General features: G+C 34.2%; 3 protein-coding genes across 3 annotated transcripts in view; 2 read left to right on the top strand and 1 right to left on the bottom strand.

Annotated features, from left to right (window-relative positions):
• The window catches only part of LOC133191632 (interaptin-like), a 180,650-nt gene that overhangs the window by 104,491 nt on the left and 52,378 nt on the right, over positions 1–23,781 (bottom strand). The window lies entirely within an intron of this gene.
• On the top strand, positions 8,213–9,782 carry LOC133191386 (uncharacterized). Its single transcript, XM_061327140.1, has 2 exons — positions 8,213–8,350; positions 8,883–9,782. The coding sequence occupies exons 1-2, from the start codon at positions 8,216–8,218 to the stop codon at positions 9,738–9,740; spliced, it is 993 nt and encodes a 330-aa protein (XP_061183124.1). The 5' UTR covers positions 8,213–8,215; the 3' UTR covers positions 9,741–9,782.
• Positions 19,882–21,147, top strand: LOC133191549 (uncharacterized). The gene has a single exon (XM_061327296.1). It carries the CDS (start codon positions 19,882–19,884, stop codon positions 21,145–21,147), a length of 1,266 nt encoding a protein of 421 aa, XP_061183280.1.

Here is a 23,781-nt window from a genome sequence, read left to right as displayed (position 1 = left end):
TGCAGGATATCAAAGACAAAGACCAGTTGATGACTTCAAATATACATTGCTTTTTAATACTTGACAATATCTTGCCACAGTATGGGACAATGAATTTCTAAATCTTGCTTTAGGGCTCAGTTTCTTTTAAAAAAAAAAAAACAATTAAATGCACAGTTTGCTTGTCAAATAATCAATAGTAAAGAAGTTTTTTTTTAAGGTTTAATGCATCCACTTTATGATGACCAACTTAGCCACACCCAAATCCCTTTAAGAGGTCATGAATTTCATAAATTTGTTAGAGAGTTCAGACTGCAGAGGTCATCTTTAAAAAAATTGTTTGGTTGCCCTCTCCCAACAGACTGGCTAAAAATGGCCCAACTCAAAACTTTTTTTAACCTCCAGAAAACAATTATTTTTTATTCATTCCGGAAAAAAGATTCTGAAAATTCAGCATTGATGTTGCAATTTTCTGAGAAAAAAAATTTCCCACCTACTTATTGATCCAATTTTTTCATCCTGAGTCGGGAAAGGACAAACAAACATTATTCTATATATAGGGCTGGGACGATATATCGAGATATCGATAATATGGATTCTGTTTGAGGACGATACGCATATCGATACGTATGAAGAAATATCAAAATATCACAAAAAAATTCCGACTTATGTTTTTCTTTATTTACTTAATTTTTTGGGTTTAATATATAAAATAAATATGCTAAATATAATGCCTTGTTCACACAGAGAGTTTAATTCACAGTAATTTAATGCGAAGTAAAATGATGCGAATTAAACTAATGTAAATTAAATTGCGTTCACATGACAGCTAATGTGAAGGAAAGTAATGCGAATTATAATTTTATTTCTACAACATGGGTATTCAGTGAGGCTATTATGACGTCATTTACAAATCACGTCATATTGTGCAGAGCAGATGCATTTGACATAATGTCATAGTGTCTGAACACAATTTAGTGATTAACATAATTTTCCTCTGATTTCCACTCAAAAATACCACAAGTACCTATATTTGACCATCGACATGTGGCCTTTGACTTAATTCTACCCTTATGCATGCGTCAAAATTTAATCTGTTTTAGCTACCCTTAGCGTTCACACGGAGCTAATGTGAAGTAATTTAATGCGCAGTTAACTAATTCCCATTAAATTCTCCGAGTGAACGCGGATCAAATTTAATTCGCAGTAACTTACGCTTAATTCGAATTATTTACATTTGCAAATATTTTTCTTAGATGAACCTATTGAAGAGAAAATATGTTCAATTCTGTATTAACTTCTTAGGAGGTCAGAGGTCATGGCATGACCGAATCACACAGCGAGATGATATCTTGTCTACATATTTCTGTCACGGTGACACTGGTTTCGGAACTTCTAAGCTGTTAAATTGATGAAAAAGATAAAATTATTGAAACATATATGTTTTTTTTCGTTAAAAAATGATCATTAGTTCTTTCTTCGGTGTGAAGAATGTTTTTAATTAGCCTAAAATCACGCTTACCTTTTTAACCCAAAATTCCTTTGAACGTATGTAAACAGGAGATGATACCACCGCTTTTGACTTCATATATTAAGAACTCATACAATAATAGTAAGATTATTCTCAGTAGCGATCATTGTTTTTTCATTATGAACAGATATTTCCTGAACTGGACTGCTGAACATCAATGTAAGTATTCAAATGTTGGAGCGAGGTGAACTCTTAAGACCAAACAGCTTCTAGGTCATTGCGCGTCACAACATAGCAATACGGCGGGCCGTTCGTTTAATAAATGCAGTTCTTTTAAGAATATTCGTCTCAAATGTAAATAAAGTAATAAACAACAATGTTAAAAAGTTCACTGGGAAATGAACTTGGTATGTGATCAAATCTTCTGAGAAGCCCTTCGGACTTCACAGGATTTGATTATGTGACCAACCAAGTTCATTTCCCAGAGAACTTTTTAACATTGTTGTTTATTTCTTAATTAAAATCTCCATGTGAATAGGAGGGCATAAATAAGAAATACATAATAATTAACACCACTTGTGTAAAATAATTTGTTTTACAGCAGATTTACAATTTCTTTGAATAAATTATTCTTATTTGTGAAGAAATTTTTTGTACGAAAACCAGATAGGCTCATTTTTGACAAGACAAAAAAAATATTTAACTTGTTATAACGAGATAATTATCTCTTAATAACCAGTAAGTCAACTCGTTATAACAAGTAAGTATCTCGTTTTAACGAGATAATTATCTCATTATAATGAGTTAGTTATCTCGTTATAACGAGTTAATATCTCGTTTAACTAGTTAGTTATCTCGTTATAACGAGATAATTATCTCATTATAATGAGTTAGTTATCTCATTATAACGAGTTAGATATCTCGTTATAACGAGATAATTATCTCGTTATAACGAGATAAAAATTGATCTAAAGAGTTGATATATCTAAGTAAAGAATAGACCATTATTTATAGGAAATATGCAGAAGCGAGTCGATGAAATTTGTTTGAAGTGTGCATGATAAAGATTTTATGGAACAACAGCATACTAGTTTTTTGTGTTATGCCTTTGATTAGTACTGTTTATTGAAAAGACCGAAGACAAATATATATGGAAACTTATGACCGCCTCATGTTGTTGTGTTATACCTTAAAATTGCAAAATAGAATTAGTGTCATCTTCAAATGGAATGTATATAACGTCAAAATTTTGACAACTTGTACAAGGAGATCAGAAAAAATGATATACTCTGGCTTATTTAACTGCCCTGTTCAAGCTTTCTTGACTTTGGTAAAATTATGATAATTTTTGCGTAATACTTGTCGCAATAAAAAGTGCATAGAAATAATCCCATTATTTTACATATTCTGAATTAATAATGTTGATATGATACCATTTGTTAGGCTTTAACGTCCATATTTTGATAATTCCTTGCCTGTTAACAAGTTCAATTTTATCGTCTTAAAGGGGCAAGATCAAAATTCAATGTCTGACAAAAAACTAAATTCAATGTCTGACAAAAAATGGGTATAGAAAGAAAGTTTAATATCTAAACTTTACAATATGATACGCATTAATTAAGGTGTATTTCAAGCATAAATTATGCCTAGAAATATGTAATGTATCGTGAGACAGGATTTTTGATATTTTCACTCGTGCTTCGCACTCATGAAAATATAAAAAAAAATCCTGTTCCACTCAAGAAATAAATTCCATACCAACTACAAAACATTGAATATCCTCTATTTATTACCCCCCCTCCCCCCCCCCCCCCCCCAAAAAAAAAATCATCAATCTCTTTTTGAAATAAAAATTATATCGTTGCAAAGTTTACATAATAAATATTGTGATTTGGAAAATAATTGATGACATTGCTTCAAAGTTGTATTAATAATATACATGTAGTATTAGGCCAATTTGTTGATCAATCTTAGTTAAAAGATTATAAAACTGAACTGGCTTTGTAAACTCTGTAAACTTTTTTTGGTATTGTAAACTCTGGTTTGATGTTTTGTCACCATGTGGTAAACATAGGATCCGCCAAATAGACGTGAATCTCAAAAAGGTCTACGTGAATCTCCACAGCTTGGACCCCCCCCCCCCCCCCCCAAATATAAACAGTTAATCATGACAGAATAGATAAAATAGATTAGATTAGAATAGATTAGATAAAATGTCAATATCAGCAGATCAGATCTAAAGACATTACTTAGAAGGATGTAATATCATTTTTGCTTTATCATTCCTAATCATCGTGGTCAATCTGCATAAGCATAGTCTCAAAGTTCAAGGGGGAAGGGGGGTAAACCAAGTAAAATATTTGACAAGCAAAAAGAAAACAAAAGAGATTTGATGTTCCAACTACGAGTATTCCGCATTATTTTCGAGAGATATTTACTCAGGTAAAAAAAAATCTGGAGGAAGGGACACAAAGATACTCTTGACCGCCCCCTTTTCAAAAGTGGTGGTGGGGACATTAGCGCCCCCCCCCCCCCTTACTACGCCTATGATCTAACTGCTGATGTCTCACCATCCTTTTTCTTCAAAACATTTCTGAATCTCAAAAATAACATGTGTCACACTGTAATCGTATATATATTATATGTTGCATAAACGCTTGCGATATGTTGCACTTATATTGTCTCTGATATTTAATCTTAGCGGTATAGAAATTGATTTATGAAAGTGTATAAGTCGTCGAAAACATGTCAAAATAGTGTCATTCATCAGAAATAGTTGTCATAAATTAATTGATAAAGTTTAAAGCAAGTATATTTGGCAATATTTTTAAAGAAAAATATCACGTCCTAATGCAACAATTTCAGGAGGCGTTCACGGATTAATGTGTAAATGTGTTCGCTTAGAGTTGCTATACTTATCAAAATATGATTATTGACAGCGAGATAGTTTAAAATTTAATCAAAAGTAAACCCCAGAGCAAATTAAATTTTCAACCATTTATCAATTGTTCAAGTTAAATTTGACTGATTATTACTAGCTAAAAATTCAATGGCATTAAAAAAACTACTGCCACTTTTATTCCTACATGTATATTCCTATTAAATCTCGAAATAAAGAGAAAACTATTTCGTTATAACGAGATAACTAACTTGTTATAACGAGATAATTATCTTGTTATAAGGAGATAACTAACTCATTATAACGTGATACTAACTCATTATAACGAGATTACTAGCGCGTTATAACGAGATACTAACTCGTTATAACAAGATAACTATCTCGTTATAACGAGCTATTTTTTTTATCTTGTCAAAAATGAGCCTATCCGGCTTTTGTAGTTTTGTGCATTTCAGTACAAGAAAAGATTTTATAACCAATTCAACATATCGTGATACATATTGTATCGTAGCTCAAATATCGTGATACGTATCAGTATAGAAAAAAGTCTCAAACATAGTGATACGTATCAGTATAGAAACAAGAGGCCCATGGGCCACATCGCTCACCTGAGTAACTTTGGCCATGCTGTTCTTTACCAGATTTCCACCCTTTTAATAAACCTATTGTGGCCCCGCCCTACCCCCGAGGGTCATGATTTGAACAATTTAGAATCTACACTACCTCAGGATGCTTCCAAATAAGTTTCAGCTTTATTGGTCCAGTGGTTCTTGAAAAGAAGATTTTTAAAGATTTTTCTTATATATTTCAATGTAAAACTTGGATTCCCTACTGTGGCCCCGCCCTACCCCCGGGGGTCATGATTTGAATAATTTATAATCTACACTACTCCAGGATGCTTCCATATAAGTTTCAGCTTTTCTGGCCCAGTGGTTCTTGAGAAGAAGATTTGTAAAGATTTTTCTTACGTATTTCAATGTAAAACTTGGATTCCCTATTATGGCCCCGCCCTACCCCGGGGGTCATGATTTGAACAATTTATAATCTAAGCTACCCCAGGATGCTTCCATATAAGTTTCAGCTTTTCTGGCCCAGTGGTTCTTGAGAAGAAGATTTGTAAAAATTTTTCTTATGTATTTCAATGTAAAACTTGGATTCCCTATTATGGCCCCGCCCTATCCCCAGGGTCATGATTTGAACAATTTAGATTCTACACTACCCCAGGATGCTTCCATATAAGTTTCAATATTTCTGACCCAGTGGTTCTTGAGAAGAAGATTTGTAAAGATTTTTCTTATATTTCAATGTAAAACTTGGATTCCCTACTGTGGCCCCGTCCTACCCCCGGGGGTCATGATTTGAACAATTTAGATTCTACACTACCCCAGGATGCTGCCATTTAAGTTTCAGTATTTCTGGCCCAGTGGTTCTTGAGAAGAAGATTTTTTAAGATTTTTCCTATATATTTCAATGTAAGTTTCAGCTTTTCTGGCCCAGTGGTTCTTGAGAAGAAGATTTTTTAATGACCCCACCCTATTTTTGTCTTCTCTTGATTATCTTCCCTTGTGAGGGGACTTGGTCCTTCATTTTAACAATTTAAATTCCCCTTCCCCCAAGGATGCTTTGTACCAAGTTTGGTCAAAATTGGCCCAGTGGTTCTTGAGAAGAAGTCAAAAATGTGAAAAGTTTACAGACGGACGGACAGACAGACAGACAGACAGACGGACGGATGGACGACGGACAAAATGTGATCAGAAAAGCTCACTTGAGCCTTCGGCTCAGGTGAGCTAAACAAGAGGCCCATGGGCCACAACGCTCACCTGAGTAACTTTGGCCTTGCTGTTTTTCACCCGATTTCCCCCTTGTAATACCTATTGTGGCCCCGCCCTACCCCAGGGGTCATGATTTGAACAATTTAGAATCTACACTACCCCAGGATGCTTCCACATAAGTTTCAGCTTTTCTGGCCCAGTGGTTCTTGAGAAGAAGATTTTTCAAGATATTTTCTACATATTTCAATGTAAAACTTGGATTCCCTATTGTGGCCCTGCCCTACCCCCGGGGGTCATGGTTTTTACAATTTAGAATCTACACTACCCCAGGATGCTTCCACATAAGTTTCAGCTTTTCTGGCCCAGTGGTTCTTGAGAAGAAGATTTTTAAAGATTTTTTCTACATATTTCAATGTAAAACTTGGATTCCCTATTGTGGCCCTGCCCTACCCCTGGGGGTCATGGTTTTTACAATTTAGAATCTACACTACCCCAGGATGCTTCCACATAAGTTTTAGCTTTTCTGGCCCAGTGGTTCTTGAGAAGAAAATTTTTAAAGATTTTTTCTACATATTTCAATGTAAAACTTGGATTCCCTGTTGTGGCCCCGCCCTACCCCCGGGGGTCATGATTTGAACAATTTAGAATCTACACTACCCCAGGATGCTTCCACATAAGTTTCAGCTTTTCTGGCCCAGTGGTTCTTCAGAAGAAGATTTTTAAAGATTTTTTTCTACATTTTTCAATGTAAAACTTGGATTCCCTATTGTGGCCCCGCCCTACCCCCGGGGGTCATGATTTTTACAATTTAGAATCTACACTACCCCAGGATGCTTTCACATAAGTTTCAGCTTTTCTGGCCCAGTGGTTCTTGAGAAGAAGATTTTTAAAGATTTTTTCTACATATTTCAATGTAAAACTTGGATTCCCTATTGTGGCCCCGCCCTACCCCCGGGGGTCATGATTTTAACAATTTAGAATCTACACTACCCCAGGATGCTTCAACATAAGTTTCAGCTTTTCTGGCCCAGTGGTTCTTGAGAAGAAGATTTTTAAAGATTTTTTCTACATATTTCAATGTAAAACTTGGATTCCCTATTGTGGCCCTGCCCTACCCCCGGGGGTCATGATTTGAACAATTTAGAATCTACACTACCTCAGGATGCTTCAACATAAGTTTCAGCTTTTCTGGCCCAGTGGTTCTTGAGAAGAAAATTTTTAAAGATATTTTCTACATATTTCAATGTAAAACTTGGATTCCCTATTGTGGCCCCGCCCTACCCCCGGGGGTCATGATTTTTACAATTTAGAATCTACACTACCCCAGGATGCTTCCACATAAGTTTCAGCTTTTCTGGCCCAGTGGTTCTTGAGAAGAAGATTTTTAAAGATTTTTTTCTACATTTTTCAATGTAAAACTTGGATTCCCTATTGTGGCCCCGCCCTACCCCCGGGGGTCATGATTTTAACAATTTAGAATCTACACTACCCCAGGATGCTTTCACATAAGTTTCAGCTTTTCTGGCCCAGTGGTTCTTGAGAAGAAGATTTTTTAATGACCCCACCCTATTTTTGTCTTTTCTTGATTATCTCCCCTTGGAAGGGGGCTTGGCCCTTTATTTTAACAATTTAAACTCCCCTTCACCCAAGGATGCTTTGTACCAAGTTTGGTTAAAATTGGCCCAGTGGTTCTTGAGAAGAAGTTGAAAATGTGAAAAGTTTACAGATGGACGGACAGACAGACGGACGGATGGACGGACGGACGGACGGACGACGGACAACGGGTGATCAGAAAAGCTCACTTGAGCTTTCAGCTCAGGTGAGCTAAAAAGTTGTATCGCCTGAGCCCTATTTTTAAGTTTAAGGCCTGAGTGATAAATATGTATACAAATAACAAACAACAAAATTTAATGAGAAGGCAGTTATTCCCTAATTAACTTTAGGTCAGAATGCTCAGAATTTAAATATGCAATATTACAAAATGATATTAAATCTAATAAAATTGCAAGAGGTTCATACATTTCTTTCTTTTTTTTTTTAAATGAGGTTTACTTTCTTCCTTTGACATTTCTTGCATTTCTCTTTAGATGAACAATGGAAGCAAACGAGATAAAGGTCCTTAATCGTTGTGCCAAGGACATCAAGATTTCTGTACTGGTGTCATCAAGTATTCTTCAGCGCCTCGAGTTTAGAGGAATGTTATCTCGACAAGACAGAGAATATCTCAGTGTAAATACTTATCTCAGCAAGATTTGATAGCATTTTTGGAATTTTGATAACTGACAAATTCAGAGAATTTTTTTACTTATCTTTTAAGTCAAGTGGTTGTTCTTCCATTTTGTTTCAATTCAATGGCTATTGACCAATAGAATGCTGGTCCCAGGTTTGCCAACTACTGACAAGGGTTCAATAAATCCCTTTGAAGTTAGATTACTTTAATTTTTCACAAAGATGAATATACATACAAAATATTCAAAAATCACTTCAAATTTCATTTAAACAACAAAATCTGTTGTTCAGTATTTAAGTTAGTTGATAAAAGTTGATATTCAGTGTTAGCTTTAGAATGCCTAAAAGGCATTCAAAATTAAATTTTTAAAACTCTTTGTTACTTACGAAAAATCTGATCTTTTACATAAATACTATGGCCAATCAATACAATATTCATTTCACATTCTTATTAATTGATTTATCATACCTTTAAACTTTTAGTGTTCTCAATCCATCCTTTAAATAATAACAGTACTTGATCATTAAACAGAGACTGCAGGACAGCTGTGACAGAAATCCCAAACTAGTGGAAATGTTAAAGAAAAAGAAAGGTGGATACCAGGCTCTGACTGAAACCTTGCTCTTAGAGAAAACAGTTAATGAACACTATGTTAAAAAGATGAACAATTTCCTCAAAGAGTTCAACTCCAAACACAAGACTGATTCACATTGTCAGGTGGACCTACGTCCTAAAATAAAGCAGTTAGAGTTGAGAATAGAAGACTTGGAGCAAATCTGTGAGAAGGTGTCTCTTCTGGTGCTTGGGGAAGATCTTGCACTTGATCAAGAATCTTTGAACATGGAACTAGTGGTGCATGAACTTGAACACACAAGAAACCTTGTAAACAGGAGAAAACTCCCCCTGCATAGGGCATATAATACTTGTAAAATAGGCTTTGAAACGGAGAAAACAAAACTGGCTGAAAACTTTCATCAGAAGGAAAATAATTTCCAACAGACAATTGATGAATTAAATGACAAAATTACATTTTTAAGTGAGGAAATTAAAATGATTCATAAAAATGAGGACCAGATCATTCGTGACCTTGTGGATGAAAGGGTCAAGGAAAGACTACTGCGCCTCAATCTTGTGGAACCTAATTCTGAGGAATCTACCCCCTCATCAATCAACCCTGAAGCCATGGATTTCTCCATTCCTGATGAAAAAAGTTTTCCCAAAGGTGTTCCACTGAGTACCAGATCTGACTTCCTATCACTCTCACCAGATGATCCTGCACTAACTTATACAGAAAGGTCCATCCATCTACAGATAAACAATGTTGAGAATTTGCAATTAAGTCATCAGGGCAGTAATTATGTGATGCAACAAACACCCTCAAACTTATGACCAAGTTTAAGGGCTATCTAAATCTATAATCTGTCAGAGATGTGCAATTCTATCAAGTTTGTGATATAAAAAGTGTATTCTTTGAATATTTCTGCACACATTTATCAGGTATCAAATATTATCTTGCACGTTATTTTTGTGTTTGATTCATGGTTACAATTTTGCCTAAAATAAAAACACTTTTTATGTATGTATCATATCCTTAGCCCCAGACAGCAAAACTTACAGGGACTTGCTATATGGTACACATACCTTATATACTCACCTATAAGTCGGTTGTATTTTTTAAGCTCAAATTAGAGGGCTTGACCCATTAAAATACCAATTTTTTTATAACTCGCGTGTAAGTCGGATAAAGAGTTTTGGACCAAAGTTTACCTCCAAAAATGTGACTTATAGGCGAGTATACACGGTAATCAAATATTATGAAATCACTAATTTTCAAGGGTTTTTTTTTTTTTTTATTGTTTTTGTATTATAAAAGATATCCACAAATTCATGTTTCACCATAAAATGTTAAAATTTCCAATCAAAACATCACTGCATTTCTTCAAAATTTCACATTTCACAAAATCAAATCTTCTCAAACATTTTTTTTTTCTCCTCAAACCAAAAAAATTTGACCCCAAGAAAATGAGTGATTTTACAGTACACCCATAGAAAAATTACAGCAAAATTTAAAATGTGTTCCAATTTGGTACAAATAAATATTTTTGTTGTTGCTTTTTTGTTACCTGATTGTTTCTGAGTTGTTACTGTTAAGAGGAAATGATGGAGGTGAGGGGAGGAAGGGCATAAACAAAAGTAAGAGCTGACATCAAGTGCTGTAAATACATAAGAAATTCATAAGAAAACTTAATGTAAAGAGGTCTACCTTTTGCTAATGCCCTTGTGCCCCTACCCCCTCTCAAACCATATGCAAATTTTGGTAAAGCAAGATTTTTATACATTGTACAAGTACAGTTAAACTTCGTTATCTCGAAGTTGACGGGATCGTTGATGAACTTCGAGATATCTGGGGGTTCGACATATCGAGGGTTATAATTCTAATGAACTTCAAATAAACTTAGTGCAGTGAACATGCACTTAATAGTAGAAACATGTCATATTCCTTCTTGTTTGAAATTCTGTAAACGTTTTCTTTAATATACATGTAATTAGCATTAAAAAGATTTTTACATCTTCTATATAATTCACAAAATAAAAACTTTGTATAATATGCACAGACGTATAATCCTTTTACCAACCCGGCAAGTCAACCGCTAGCATCGTTTCCCATGTATACATAACCGGATATCGTCTATGCATTGTAAATTTAAAACCGGTCGCTGTCAGAATAACGCAAACGAAATATACATTTTTTTTATTTGGAAAAACATGTTCATACATGTATAATCATTTAAATAAAATATTTAACCATAATAAAATCAAATGCAATAGAAGAAACAAGCACTTTTGTTTAACTACAGAAGAACACTGAATCTCAGGGCACTATAGCAGAAGTTTTCACTGCGACACACGCTCACATGGTGGTGTGTACCGACGGTTGTAAATTCTGCGCACTCATATACACATAGGAAAAATAAATTCTAATTGCATTAAATTACAGAATTTTGTTTCACTTTGATGTTTATAATTTTCGCTTTCATATGCATTAACTATGCAAGCACGCATATTACACATAGCATTAAATAGCGATTATCAAAATAAACGTACCCCAGCCACGAAACAATTAACGTGTCATCCACGCGTATGCATAAGACTAATACACACAACCTTTGGCTTGCATAATTGCATAATTAAAATCAAGGTAAGCCATACATACACCTCGTATAACTATCGCACTATTATTTGTTGATCACAGGAACACAGGTAACCCGTGCATGACAGACAGGTGGCTGTTATCAATAGAGCGGTCAGTTTACCTAACGGACTTGATCATCAGAGCGGAAAATTATCCTAACTTCGAGATAACGCATGTGATTTTAATAGATGGGTACACAATTTTACTTCGAGATAACTGGGGTATTCGACATTGCCGTGTTCGACATAGAGGGGTTTATTTTAATCATTTATAAATCAAATTTCGTCGGGACCGCGGCCTTACTTCGACATATCCGGGATATCCGTGTTCGAGAATTCGAAGTTCAGCTGTAATAACTTTTCAAAAAGCTTGCCTGACTAATCAATCAATATTTATGGAACGTATAAGCAAGAGAGGTGCTAAACGTTTCCGTCACCATGGAGCAACATAGTTGCAATACTTCATCACACAAGATGTACAACTGACTTTCTCGAATGTCATAACCAAATACTACAGATTAACGAATATCTAAGACATGCCACTGACTGACTGGTCATTTATTACAGTCCCTGAAACGTTCTACTTTCCCATTTTTCCGTTCGCTCACCGTTCGTTCACCGTTCGTTCAGCGTGCGTTCACCGTGCGTTCACCGTTCGCTCTCCGTTCACAGTTTTGCGTTCAGCGTTCACCGTGCGCTCGCGTTCACCGTTCACAAAGCGTTCAGCGTTCGCTCTTCGTTCGTTCACTTTGCGTTCACCTTGCGTTCAGCGTTCACATCGTTCAGTCTTTACTGTCATTCGGAACTCCGAAGTGAATGGACTTATCTTTATTTAAGTAAGGATTTACAAATTTAATAATTAACATATCGTGTTAAAAGAAAAAAATTATCTACAATATTTATTTTTATTATTCTAACTTAGCTGTTAGGTTATTTATTAAATTTATCTGGAAAATAAATGTTGTTATAAATACGTATATGTACCTATGTAGAACGATGCTGAAAAATTAAATTTAAATACGGGAAATATACAGATGCTTCAAGCACTGCAACATTTTGTTGTTATGTTAAAGACGACAAATTGTTAATGGATAGATAATAACCGAAGTCAATTAATTTACCAACTTCAGCAGAATTACGAAAATATTTATTTCTAACACATTTTTTCACAAATAATACAGAAATACATGTTAAAACTAATTCTGAGGATTATAAACTGTACTGCAGATATCCAGTTGATTAAATATCTTTAGAGCGAATTAAATTGATAGTGTGGTTTGAAAAAAAAATATTTTTTTAAAAAATGTAATACATTAAAGATTTTTTTTCTACTTTACATATATAAAGTCTTTAATTAGAGAGAGAGAGAAATGCCTTTATAACATAATTATCGTTAATATAACCAAAGTGATTCTCCAGTAATGATATTTTTATGTTTGCCATTCGATATAATTAAGAGCCCCCCCCCCCCTCCTTCCCGTAAATCGGTTACTTAGTTAGTATTTTCGGTATATTTTAATTAACATAGAAGTTTATGTGTTTTGTAGCACAAAGACATCAGTCTCAAAACAAATATGCATCTAAACAAAGTCATTAAACAATAGTAGTTCAAAATATACATGTGCCGGCGGTGATATTTTAAATTGGCAGGGAGTAGGTTTCAAATTCAAGCGGTTTAATCATTCCAAGTGTTTATTCCCAATGTATTTTATTTATTTATTATTTTTTTTTTAGAAATGTTGGAATCAGATTTAGAATGATAAGAAAAAATGTTAAAACTTCTTAGAAATACTTAACACTTTGCCTTCGGTGCGACGAGACTTTCACACCTGCACAGTGTCGAATGATTTTGATTGACAGGTCAAGCACGTGGACTTTGTGTGAACTTAAAGCAAGAAAAAAAAACCGATTACGACTGTAAAACAAATAGATTTGTTGATAAAAATAGTTTCTTTCATTGCCTGGTATATTTAGAAAAAAAAATTAAGAATCTTTATTTGATATACATGTAGGTACAAACATTTGAGAAAGGTGGGGGGGGGGGGGGCTAAAACCGAATCTCTCTCTCTCTCTCTCTTTCATTTGTCTGTTTAATAGAAAAACTATGACAACATATTACTTAAATATCAACTTGTGAAAATTTAATATATTACAAATAATATGAATGCCTTTTTGTATCATCTTATCCGAGTATAATCACGGCCGGGAAATGTCTACAGTTACATGTAGAAGTCTGCTCAATAAATCATCATAAAAAATAAAACTGACTCATAAATATATTATTGCATTAAAGTTTTAAAATACGGGTGTATTTATGCAATACCTCCACATACCTTTGTAAAATATTTTAATTTTTTTCTCATTATTTTACACGGAATCGTCTTGGCACGAAAATATATGTATGGTTGTTACAACCGTTGTAATTCATTCTATAAGTCCGTAGTTTGCTCTTCTAAAATCCATATTATTTGTAATGATTTTATATATCAAATAAGAATAAACATATTTATTTTACAACTAGATTGATTTTATCTTTAATACTACAGTGTTCGGTAACAATTACTATGTTTTACAGCGATAAAAATCGTCTTATTAAAAAGTTTAATTTAAGCATCGTACATATGTGCAGAAAATATTATAAGAAACTTAAATTAATAATTTTACTTATTGTGCATGTATCGTCTTTCATTGATTTGTTTATTTCTTTATTATTCATTAATTTTTTTAGCACCAGGCGTACATACAATAGAATAGTTTCAATGCAAGGAAAAGATCAGAGGCATTCCGAATAAATCGTTCATCTTGCGTTCACCGTTCGTTCACCGTTCACTTTGCGTTCGCGTTTGCGCTCCGTTCGCGTTCTGCGTTCGCTCACCGTTCACACATCGTTCACCAAGTTGCGTTCAGCGTTCACACATCGTTCATTCACCGTTCGCTCTGCGTTCGTTCACCGTTCGTTCAGCGTTCGCTCACCGTTCAAGTGGGAAAGTAGAACGTTTCAGGGACTGTAGTTAGCCCATGGGCTGACTAGTTACGTCGGGGTGAAACTGCAAGTGCGCTAGTGTAGATTTGAATTCTGGGAAAAATAGTTAGATGAGTCATTCTAAAGAAATTCATATTACTCTCTTACCAGAGAGCGCACTCTCTGGTCAATGATAGATTGACGAGACGGCCTCTATTTATAGACTGGTCTGTTCTTGACAACGAAGTAAATTGTGAACAGTTTTAACTGGGAAAGTTGTCTTATGAATTTGACAATTTTTGGAAGAAGCCACCCTTGCTCAGTTAAATTTAGTTTCGGTAAGATCCTCTCCAAAAATAATATATATAAACCAATGCTCCTCCAATCCCACAACCTGATGCAGTGCCCGTCTTGAAGCATAACCGCTTATCTAGAAAATGCTTATAATATGACCTTGTACACCAGAGATCTGCACTTTCGGAAAAAAAAATATTGAGTCTTTAAAGGAAACAAATTTCTAAACGTGTCAAGAATCAATTCATATGTTTGTTGATAAATTAATGTGAACTATATACCCATTTGCTTGTCTATTCAAAGACTAGTATTTCTTTCAAATGAATTTGAATTTAAAGAGTATCAACTGATTAGCATTTCATCAGCAAGTATTTTGGTACCTGATTCAAATATCTGTTTATCTTTTAAAATTCCTTTAACAAAAGGTCCAAGGGCCTTAATGGTCACCTGAATATAATACAGCCCAATGTAAGTGATCCATAGAATGGTAAATAATTATATAATAACACACAAAGAGAGAAAAAGAATGATCAAGGCTCAACAAAATTGTTAGTAGTGTGAATCAGTAACAACTCAGAAATGTGCCTGTATATGTCAGTACTATCTACACTCCAGCACTATCACCAATTATTATGCTTCCTGTCAGTTTGTCTCTATATAATCAATACCCAACTATTATCCCATAGTGTTCAAAGGATTTATATAGCGTAAGCATACTATGCCGAAATAGTGCATGGCTTCTTTTTCTGAAGAAAATCTGACAGCGCCCACAAGGGGATCGAACTCATGATCCCGAGATTGTCAGTACGACGCGCTACCAATTACGCCACAGATGCCATTATAACTAAAGCACTGTATTATAATAAATATAAATTTAGTTTCAAATATTTTAAACTTAAAGAAAAAAATAAACAAAATAATTTTTCTACAATAGTTTCTGGCAATTTTTTTTCCTTCACTCAACTAAAATTCTCTGAAACTACCTATAAATGGAACATTCAAAATTAAAGAAAAAAAGATTATGATGTACATGTAGCACAACGTGACGTCATAATAAGGGTGTACTAACATGAATGTAAGAGGTGATGAAACATTGGAAATGAAGATAATATTGTCGTTTTTATAGAACAGCCACTATAATAATAACAATAGTGTTGTACTTTGCATGCACTATGCCTAAAGAGTAGTCAGGGTTTGACACATAGTGCACTAGCCTCCGGCTCGTGCACCATGTGTCAAACCCTGACTACTCTTTAGGCATAGTGCATGCAAAGTACAACACTATTATATAAATATTAAAATAGTGCATTAGCATAAACTACAAAGTTCAGTGACTAACTATACCATGATGACCTCCCTTGGTCTTTGAATATTTAATGTACATATATGGTATTTTTGTTTTATTTTTATTCATCTGTTATTTACATAATTATCTACCTGACTGTTAAAATCTCTGAAAGTAATTTTTCTACTTATTATAATATATCAAAAATTGTTGTATAGTTCTTTCATTCAACATACCTATTAATTACATTGTTTATATTGATTATTTATCATAAATGAATAACAAAGGGGAATAACTTCTCTTAAAGCATAGTAAATATTTTCATACATGCATGATCATAATAGAGCCCCACCCCAACTCTGGAACCCTGTCTCAGGGGCCAAGAATTTCACAATTTTGAAATAGCACTATTTCTCATCATAACCATGCTCTAAGTTTCTTAGATCTTAACATGGATTATTTTTAATGGTAAAAGGCATATACAAGCTTAAAAAGGTTTGCTGTGATTAATTTGGTAGTTATTTACAGTGCAACTCCTTTTGCATTCTTCAAAATTGTTTCCAATAGAATCTGCTCTGATTTATTAAATTGCAACTATATTGGATGTATTCTAACAGTGGTGTGGGCTTGTCCCTTGACTTAGATTATTCAACAATAAATTACTCTACAGAGAAAAAGATTTTCACAGTTTAGGTATAGGCATCCTTGCTGACTATAACCATGCACACAGTTTGTCTACTTAATACCCAGGTACAGAGAAGAGAATTTTCACAGAATGAAAGCATTTTCACTAATGATCATCTGAGTCCTGCCTTAACACAGAATCCCTGACCCTGGGGCCATTAATTTTACAATCTGTGGAAAAGGTACCCTTGTTTTTCATAACCATGCACTTTGTCTACAGTGGGAGAGAGGACTTTCAAAAACTTAAATATAAATGCATTTTCACTACATGATTAAAAGAGCCCTAGCTGCCCTAACACCAGAACTCCTGGCCCTGGGGCCATGAATTTCACAAATTTGGAAGAGGCACTCTTGTCTTATCTTAATGCACTTATTTTGTCTGCTAAATATATAGGAGGAGAGAAAATTTTTGAAGAATTTATGCATTTTCACTATATGAACTACACAGCCCCACACTAGCACCAAAACCTGAAAATATTCAAAAATATTCAAAAGTCTATGACTGACAAACGATGCATGATGACGAATGAAAACAGATAGCAATAGGTTACCTGATTGACTCAGAGGTGACCTAAAAATTTGAATATTCATGCACCTTATAAACAATACCCATATAGTAGTCCCTGCAGACTTTAATTATAAGTATCTGTGCACTCAGACTGTTCTCTAGATTAAACATCATTGTGTGCCCTACATACCTGATTTTAAACAAAGCATCTGGATAATTAAAGTTCTTCATTTTGTTACTTTAAACACTCATTCTTTTAAACATATGCACAATAAAGCTGTTATACATAAACAAACAAGAAGCTTTTTCAAGGAATCCAGGAGTTGTTTATATTTGAATAGCCTTAAAATGATTCAGAATACTCCTGTAGGATTAAGATAAGAAGTAGTGTATTGCCAAAACCCTCAACATATCATGTACACCACATATATGTGAAACTGGAAATCTCTGTATTCCTTAAGTAAGTATAAATACCGTAAATAATGCACAACTAACCATCAAATTCATGTTAATCTGACTAAATAATTACCCAGTAAATAAGATGTCATGTTTCCTATATGTCAGGATCTTACTTACATTATTCATGATTATTTTATTTCTATCACTTACGTTATTTAATCATTACATCAACTGAAGGTTACAGACAGTCATTTATATATTTAAAAATTATCAAACATTGATCTACAGGTAAACTTCGTTATCTCGACATCGACGGGACCATCGGAAAATGTCGAGATATCCGAGGTGTCGAGATATCAGAGTTGAGACTTGACGTCCAAGATCTCATTGCATAGCAAAACAGACAAGCTTATTATATTAACATGACTTTAATATAGACTGTAGCTCATCATACTTCAGAATTCCGTCTATTTTTATTAAAAATCTAAGAAGTTATTTTAAAAATCTTGTTTATAAAACCTGTTCTTTATCGAAATCTTTCTAAATTCTCAAAGTTTCAGCACAAAGTTACAGCATTGAGCTGCATTCGTGTGTAACTTGCCTTTTCGTCAGAACAGGATACGAAATGCGCTCTATAAACTTCGAACCGTATAAAGTCGACATCCAATATACGGTAAAAAATAATTAAATGCGGAATTTTTTTTCTTATTTCATTCAGGAAGAATGTACATTAAAATTAATTTTCTTTAAAGAGATTTGTGTATCTAAACTAACGTAGTGATGTTACAGATGCACGAATTACGACGGATTGTTTCCTGTTGAATACATTTTAACTACAAAATATCATTAAAACATTTTTTAATTCCTTAGTTTGAATTTTTCAGTGTGTTTGTTATTCATTGTAATTTAGTTATCATTTTCAAATTCAAAAGTTATGTTATGTTTCGATATAAATAACATTCTGTACATTTACGCAGAATTGTGTAGATTTAGCAATGATATTACCCAAGCTCAATTAACTTCTCAAAGACGCCAAAGGGGCTTGGGATTCACCTACAAACACAGTCTATAAAATTAATTAAGCAGCGTGCAGTCAAACATGGGTGTGAAAGGTGTGAAACTTTGACGACGTCGAGATACCTGGAGTTGTCCGTGCGTGACGAGCGACCTATCTGACAAACAGTTAGGTTCAGTAGAGCAGAAAATTGCCGATGTCGACATATGTCAGGTAAATTTTGCTCTTGGGACTGTGAATATAAGTCGAGATAACCCGTGTTGTCGACAATACCGAGGTTGACATATCAGAGTTTTGCAAATCATTTATATAGTAAATACTGCCGGGACCGCGGAAGGATGTTGACATATCCCAGGTTGTCGACATATCCGATGTCGAGATACCGAAGTTTACCTGTATATTGTGTTTATTACAAGCTTAAATTTGGAAACTGTTGAACATTGCATAAGGCCTATGTTTCTTCTGGGACACTCATCATTGTGACCTATAGTTAGGCAGGTGAGATAAATATTTCTCTTGAAAATAGAACTGCATGAAACAGAGTTAAGAGTTAAAGAGAAGTTTGCTCACAGACACAAAAAACTAATGAGATCTTAATTCAGGTCTTTGTAGGAGTATCAGTATATATAAATAAACATAAAGTTGAGGACAGCTTTCTATAATGAATCTGCTTTTTATTTGAAATTTCTAACATTTAAAACTGACTATTAATATGGATTTAAAATTTATTCAGTAAGGAAAAATGACTACTAGCTGCATTAGTTGATTCCATGATTTCATCATAAACATCTAGCTTGTTTCTGCATTTATTTGTCATTTCAATTACTTTACCTAATTCATTCACCTATTCATAAAATATTTCTTTTTTACATCTGTTTATTTAAACTTACACATGTTTATTTCATTGACAAGTATTTATTTTGAGGAGATAACATTCAATTATTCATTTTTATTCAAAGCACATAAGAAACTGAAATATTTTGAACCTATCAAAGCTACTGCATTCAGTATCCATAATTTTCAGTAAGATCATGAAATTTTAATTACTACATTAAATGATATTTGTCCAAAAAGATGCTGCATTCCTGAACACTTTTTCCCCCTGTGACACCACATATATCAAAAAATTCAATACTGTCTACAAATTAAGACGACTGTTATAGATTGAATCGTTTGTCTCTGGTTTCAGAAATGAATGACTTTAAAATGGCTGGCAAGCAGAGAACTTTTACTTTCACCTCTCCACGAAGAGAAGCAAGAGCTGGAAAAACGACAGAAAAGGAACAGTCTGTCAAACAGAGACTGGAGGACAACGAGAAGGTTAATCATATTTCTGCATCATATGACAAGTTAGAGAGACAGCCTACTTTACTCAAGTCCAGTATAAATAGTTCCACAGTCAGAAAGCGACCAAACAAGAAACCAAATCAAAATATACCTTCAAGTCAGAAGCTGAATCAGTTTATAATAGGAAGATCAAACATGACTGACAATAAAGTCAAAGACACTGATATGTGTTTGAGACGACTAGAAGATCTATACAGCGAGACTGAACAGGTCTTAGGCTTTACAAAAGAAGAGGGTATCTGTTTTGTAGAACTTTTCAGAAAACTATTGGAAGGATATGATGCCCAAAAATCTAGGATAAAAGAATTGCTGACCGAAAAGGCAGTCCTTTCTATGAAAGTCGATGACCAAGACAGACGAATTGATGAAAATTCAGAATATTATAAAAAAGAGCAAGCCAAATTTAAAAATCAAATTGATCAGAAAGATGTAGAGAATCAAAGACTGGATGAAACAATTAAAAAGCTTACTGAAGAGAAAAGTGAACTATTCCAAAAAATAAATGAACTTCAAGAACAGCTAGAGGATGCAACCAAGCCCCAAAAAGGCTACTGCCATGAATGCAAAACAGAGATGATGGAACCTGTCTTTTCCTTAAATTCAAAAGATGACACAGAATTTCAGAAGGAAATTGGTCAATATCGTACATCTTCTCAAGTGATAAATATCAATAGATGTCATTCTGAAGAATTTCCATCTAGAAACCCCAAAGTAAGAAAGCCCACAAAGAGTGATAGTGAAACATTAAACAAATCAGAAGCGCCATCTTCTGGTCCTCCTTCCCCCCGAGACAATTTCTTAAGTGATTTACCACAATCCTCACTCAGCTCATCAATAGAATTATATGACACTGATATATCTAGACAAGAAACTGTAACAGATATCGTTTTGATATCTTCATTCCAACACAATGGTCTTGAGAATTTACAATCCACAAAAGATTTTCTTTGCCGACCCCTTTCTAGACACCATAACATACGTAGTAATACTGAGATTTCATCATCTAGCTCCTATTTCAGCTTTGCTAATCAGTCTGAGTACAGTGGGACTGGACTCTGGTCCAGAGAGAGCAGTTCACTGTCTTTTGCTAACAGTACACATTCTGAGTAGCCAACATTCACTTTATATAAACACAATCATTAAAGAGTCTCTAAATTGAACCAAACTTAATCAAAGTACTGAAAGTACTGGGAAGCGCTAAGCATATTGCAATTTGAAATTCTTCAAAATTATTTTGAATTTAAAATGCCTGTTGTATTGGAATTTAAGCAATATCTCGACAGTGCGGCTGCGTTAGGGCGAGCACAGTTGTTTGATACATAATCAAACATGTGAGTCATGAAAAGAGCTAAATCCACGAAGGGGCTAAATCGGCCTATTTTTTCAGGAAAATTAAACTGAGGGGAAGAAGAAAATTAACAATAGAAATATTATCCTTGGGTATCAAACTTAAATAGTTTATGCCAATTTTTTTTATTCGATGACGTCATATTTGTACAGAAAACGTCGAAACACGTGCACTTTGCTAGTTTTTATCAAAATAAAGCATTTTTTTCGTCTTTGGTTCAAATTTTTGCTGTGGCCACAATCTTCGAACAAAATAAACTTTATACCATTGAAAAGAGGATTAAAATATGAATAAATAAAGTATTTTGTTCGAGGGGTGTGGCCACATCGAAATTAATAATTTTCGTTCAATTCAAATATCTTAGCACCGACTCACACAGTGAAATTAGCAGGGATTACCCTACATTAATAGAAAAGAAAAATATTCTATATTGTTTTTGTAAATAGTAAAAAGTTTCGAAATGCGATTGTTATATTTATTATAAGTTATTTTGTGTTGTGGTGCAAAAAAGTACGAAAAACTCTCGCTAAGCATGACTGCATGTAGATGCAATAGTAATGTCGACATTTTGTGTAATACGTGCCTCAGTCCTGACCCAAGACTTTTCCTTCAAGAAGCTGATCTATATTTAACTCATCATTATGCTGAAATGTTTAAAAAAAAATAATGTGTTCTCTTTTCCTCTGACAACCTATTTATTTACGCTTTGAATTTGTTTTCCAACTCCCGGCTCCTCGTCACCCATGGTCACTATGTAATCAAAGGGAGATCACCCGAGAAACATGTAGGCTACATCTTTATTTTCTCCTGAGTGGCTGTGTCGGAATAGCCTAGAATATTTAACAAATTACATCGGATGCAACTACCAAGACGTATTTATAATGATTGTTTTGCCACCTTACAAAACATAAATGTCGTGAAGTCTGCATCGACAGCATACAAATGGTTAATGTTACGCAATAGAGTCTATTATAACTACATGTATTATAATTATAACCCATACCCATGATACCCAACATGTGTTTCAGAAATCGCCAGTGGCATTTTGAGACAAAAGATTAATTAATATTTATTAGTGTAAAACCTTTACTGATCCGAGACCTCTTAACATAAATTATGTTACGAAGTACTGAACCTAGAAAATTCGAGTTGACAAATCAAATAAACAATAGATTGATTTTACATATCGCATGTAATTTTTGTGATAGGCCTCTATAAGAAAAATGTCCTATATTGTATAAACGAATAACTTACTACCAAGGCAGTGACTTCTGTTTAAGGTTTTAAGTAATTTCAGTATCGCATGCATGCTGTGACCTAGCCAACACATGAAAAAAAAATGGGAGGCTACTTGTGATCTCTTTCTATTTTGAGTTACTCCGCTTAAATGTAACAGGCCCAAGGAAGAGAGGGCAACCAAGATTAGCAAGAATGTTTATACATGTAGTAGTGTAAATTCATAAAGGGGGGATTCTAGCACTGATATAAAATAAGAAGTAAAAAAAAACAAAATACAAAAAAAAAACTATTACATTTACAAAAAAGAAAAAAAAAAAGAAAAAAGAAAAAAAAAGGACAGGGGTTATTGGGGGAGGGGGGTTTCGGGATTCCCACCCTCACTCATTAAATACGTAGGACAGTTCGACCAATTACTGCTGCCATTTAAATAAGAAAGTAGTAAAGTGAATAAATAACAATGCCAATTATATTAGTCCTTGTAAATATAGTATAAAAAATAAATTCAATAGCAGTTTTCATTTTTTTTTCAATCTCCTTGATAAAAATTTATTTAAAAAACGATTGATTTTTCGTGACTCGGTCATTGCATAAATTTATTATAGATCCCAGGACCGCAGGTAGCAATTTCAGTTGGGGGGAGGGGGAGGCATAGCCATACATTTTCCGTTGGGGACACTATCAACTACCAAATTTCTTGACAAGCAAAAAAAAGGGGGGGGGGATCAGACGTTTTTATTGACGGGACACAAGCATATAATAGCTTTGTTTTATATAGTATTCTATATATCGGCAAAATTATTTGGGGGGGGGGGGGGGCATGGCCAACCCCCAACCCCCCCCCAGTTCCTACGACCATGTATCCTGAATGTATTATTATTATTATTAACGGATATAACTGCTATAATTTTGTCTGTCTATCATATTTGGTTTTTTTTTTTGAAAGGATGTCTATATAGAATATAACTTCATAGATCAGGCATTTGAACATGGTATTTGGGGGTGGGGGGGGGGGGGGGGGGGTGGTAATATGTCGTTCGACGTGTGGTCTATAATTTTTTTTTCGACGGTCTGTAATGATAGCCATTTACTACTGCCAGTAGCTGTTTTTCGTATATTTTTGTTTAATTACAAATAGTAATGATCCGAAAACGTCCAAG

The sequence above is a fragment of the Saccostrea echinata genome, unplaced genomic scaffold (genome assembly GCF_033153115.1).
Source record: "Saccostrea echinata isolate AGI-Se365-2 ecotype Australia unplaced genomic scaffold, CSIRO_AGI_Sech_v1 ptg000023l, whole genome shotgun sequence".
NCBI classification, from domain to species: domain Eukaryota; kingdom Metazoa; phylum Mollusca; class Bivalvia; order Ostreida; family Ostreidae; genus Saccostrea; species Saccostrea echinata.
This window is presented reverse-complemented; position numbering and strand designations above follow the sequence as displayed.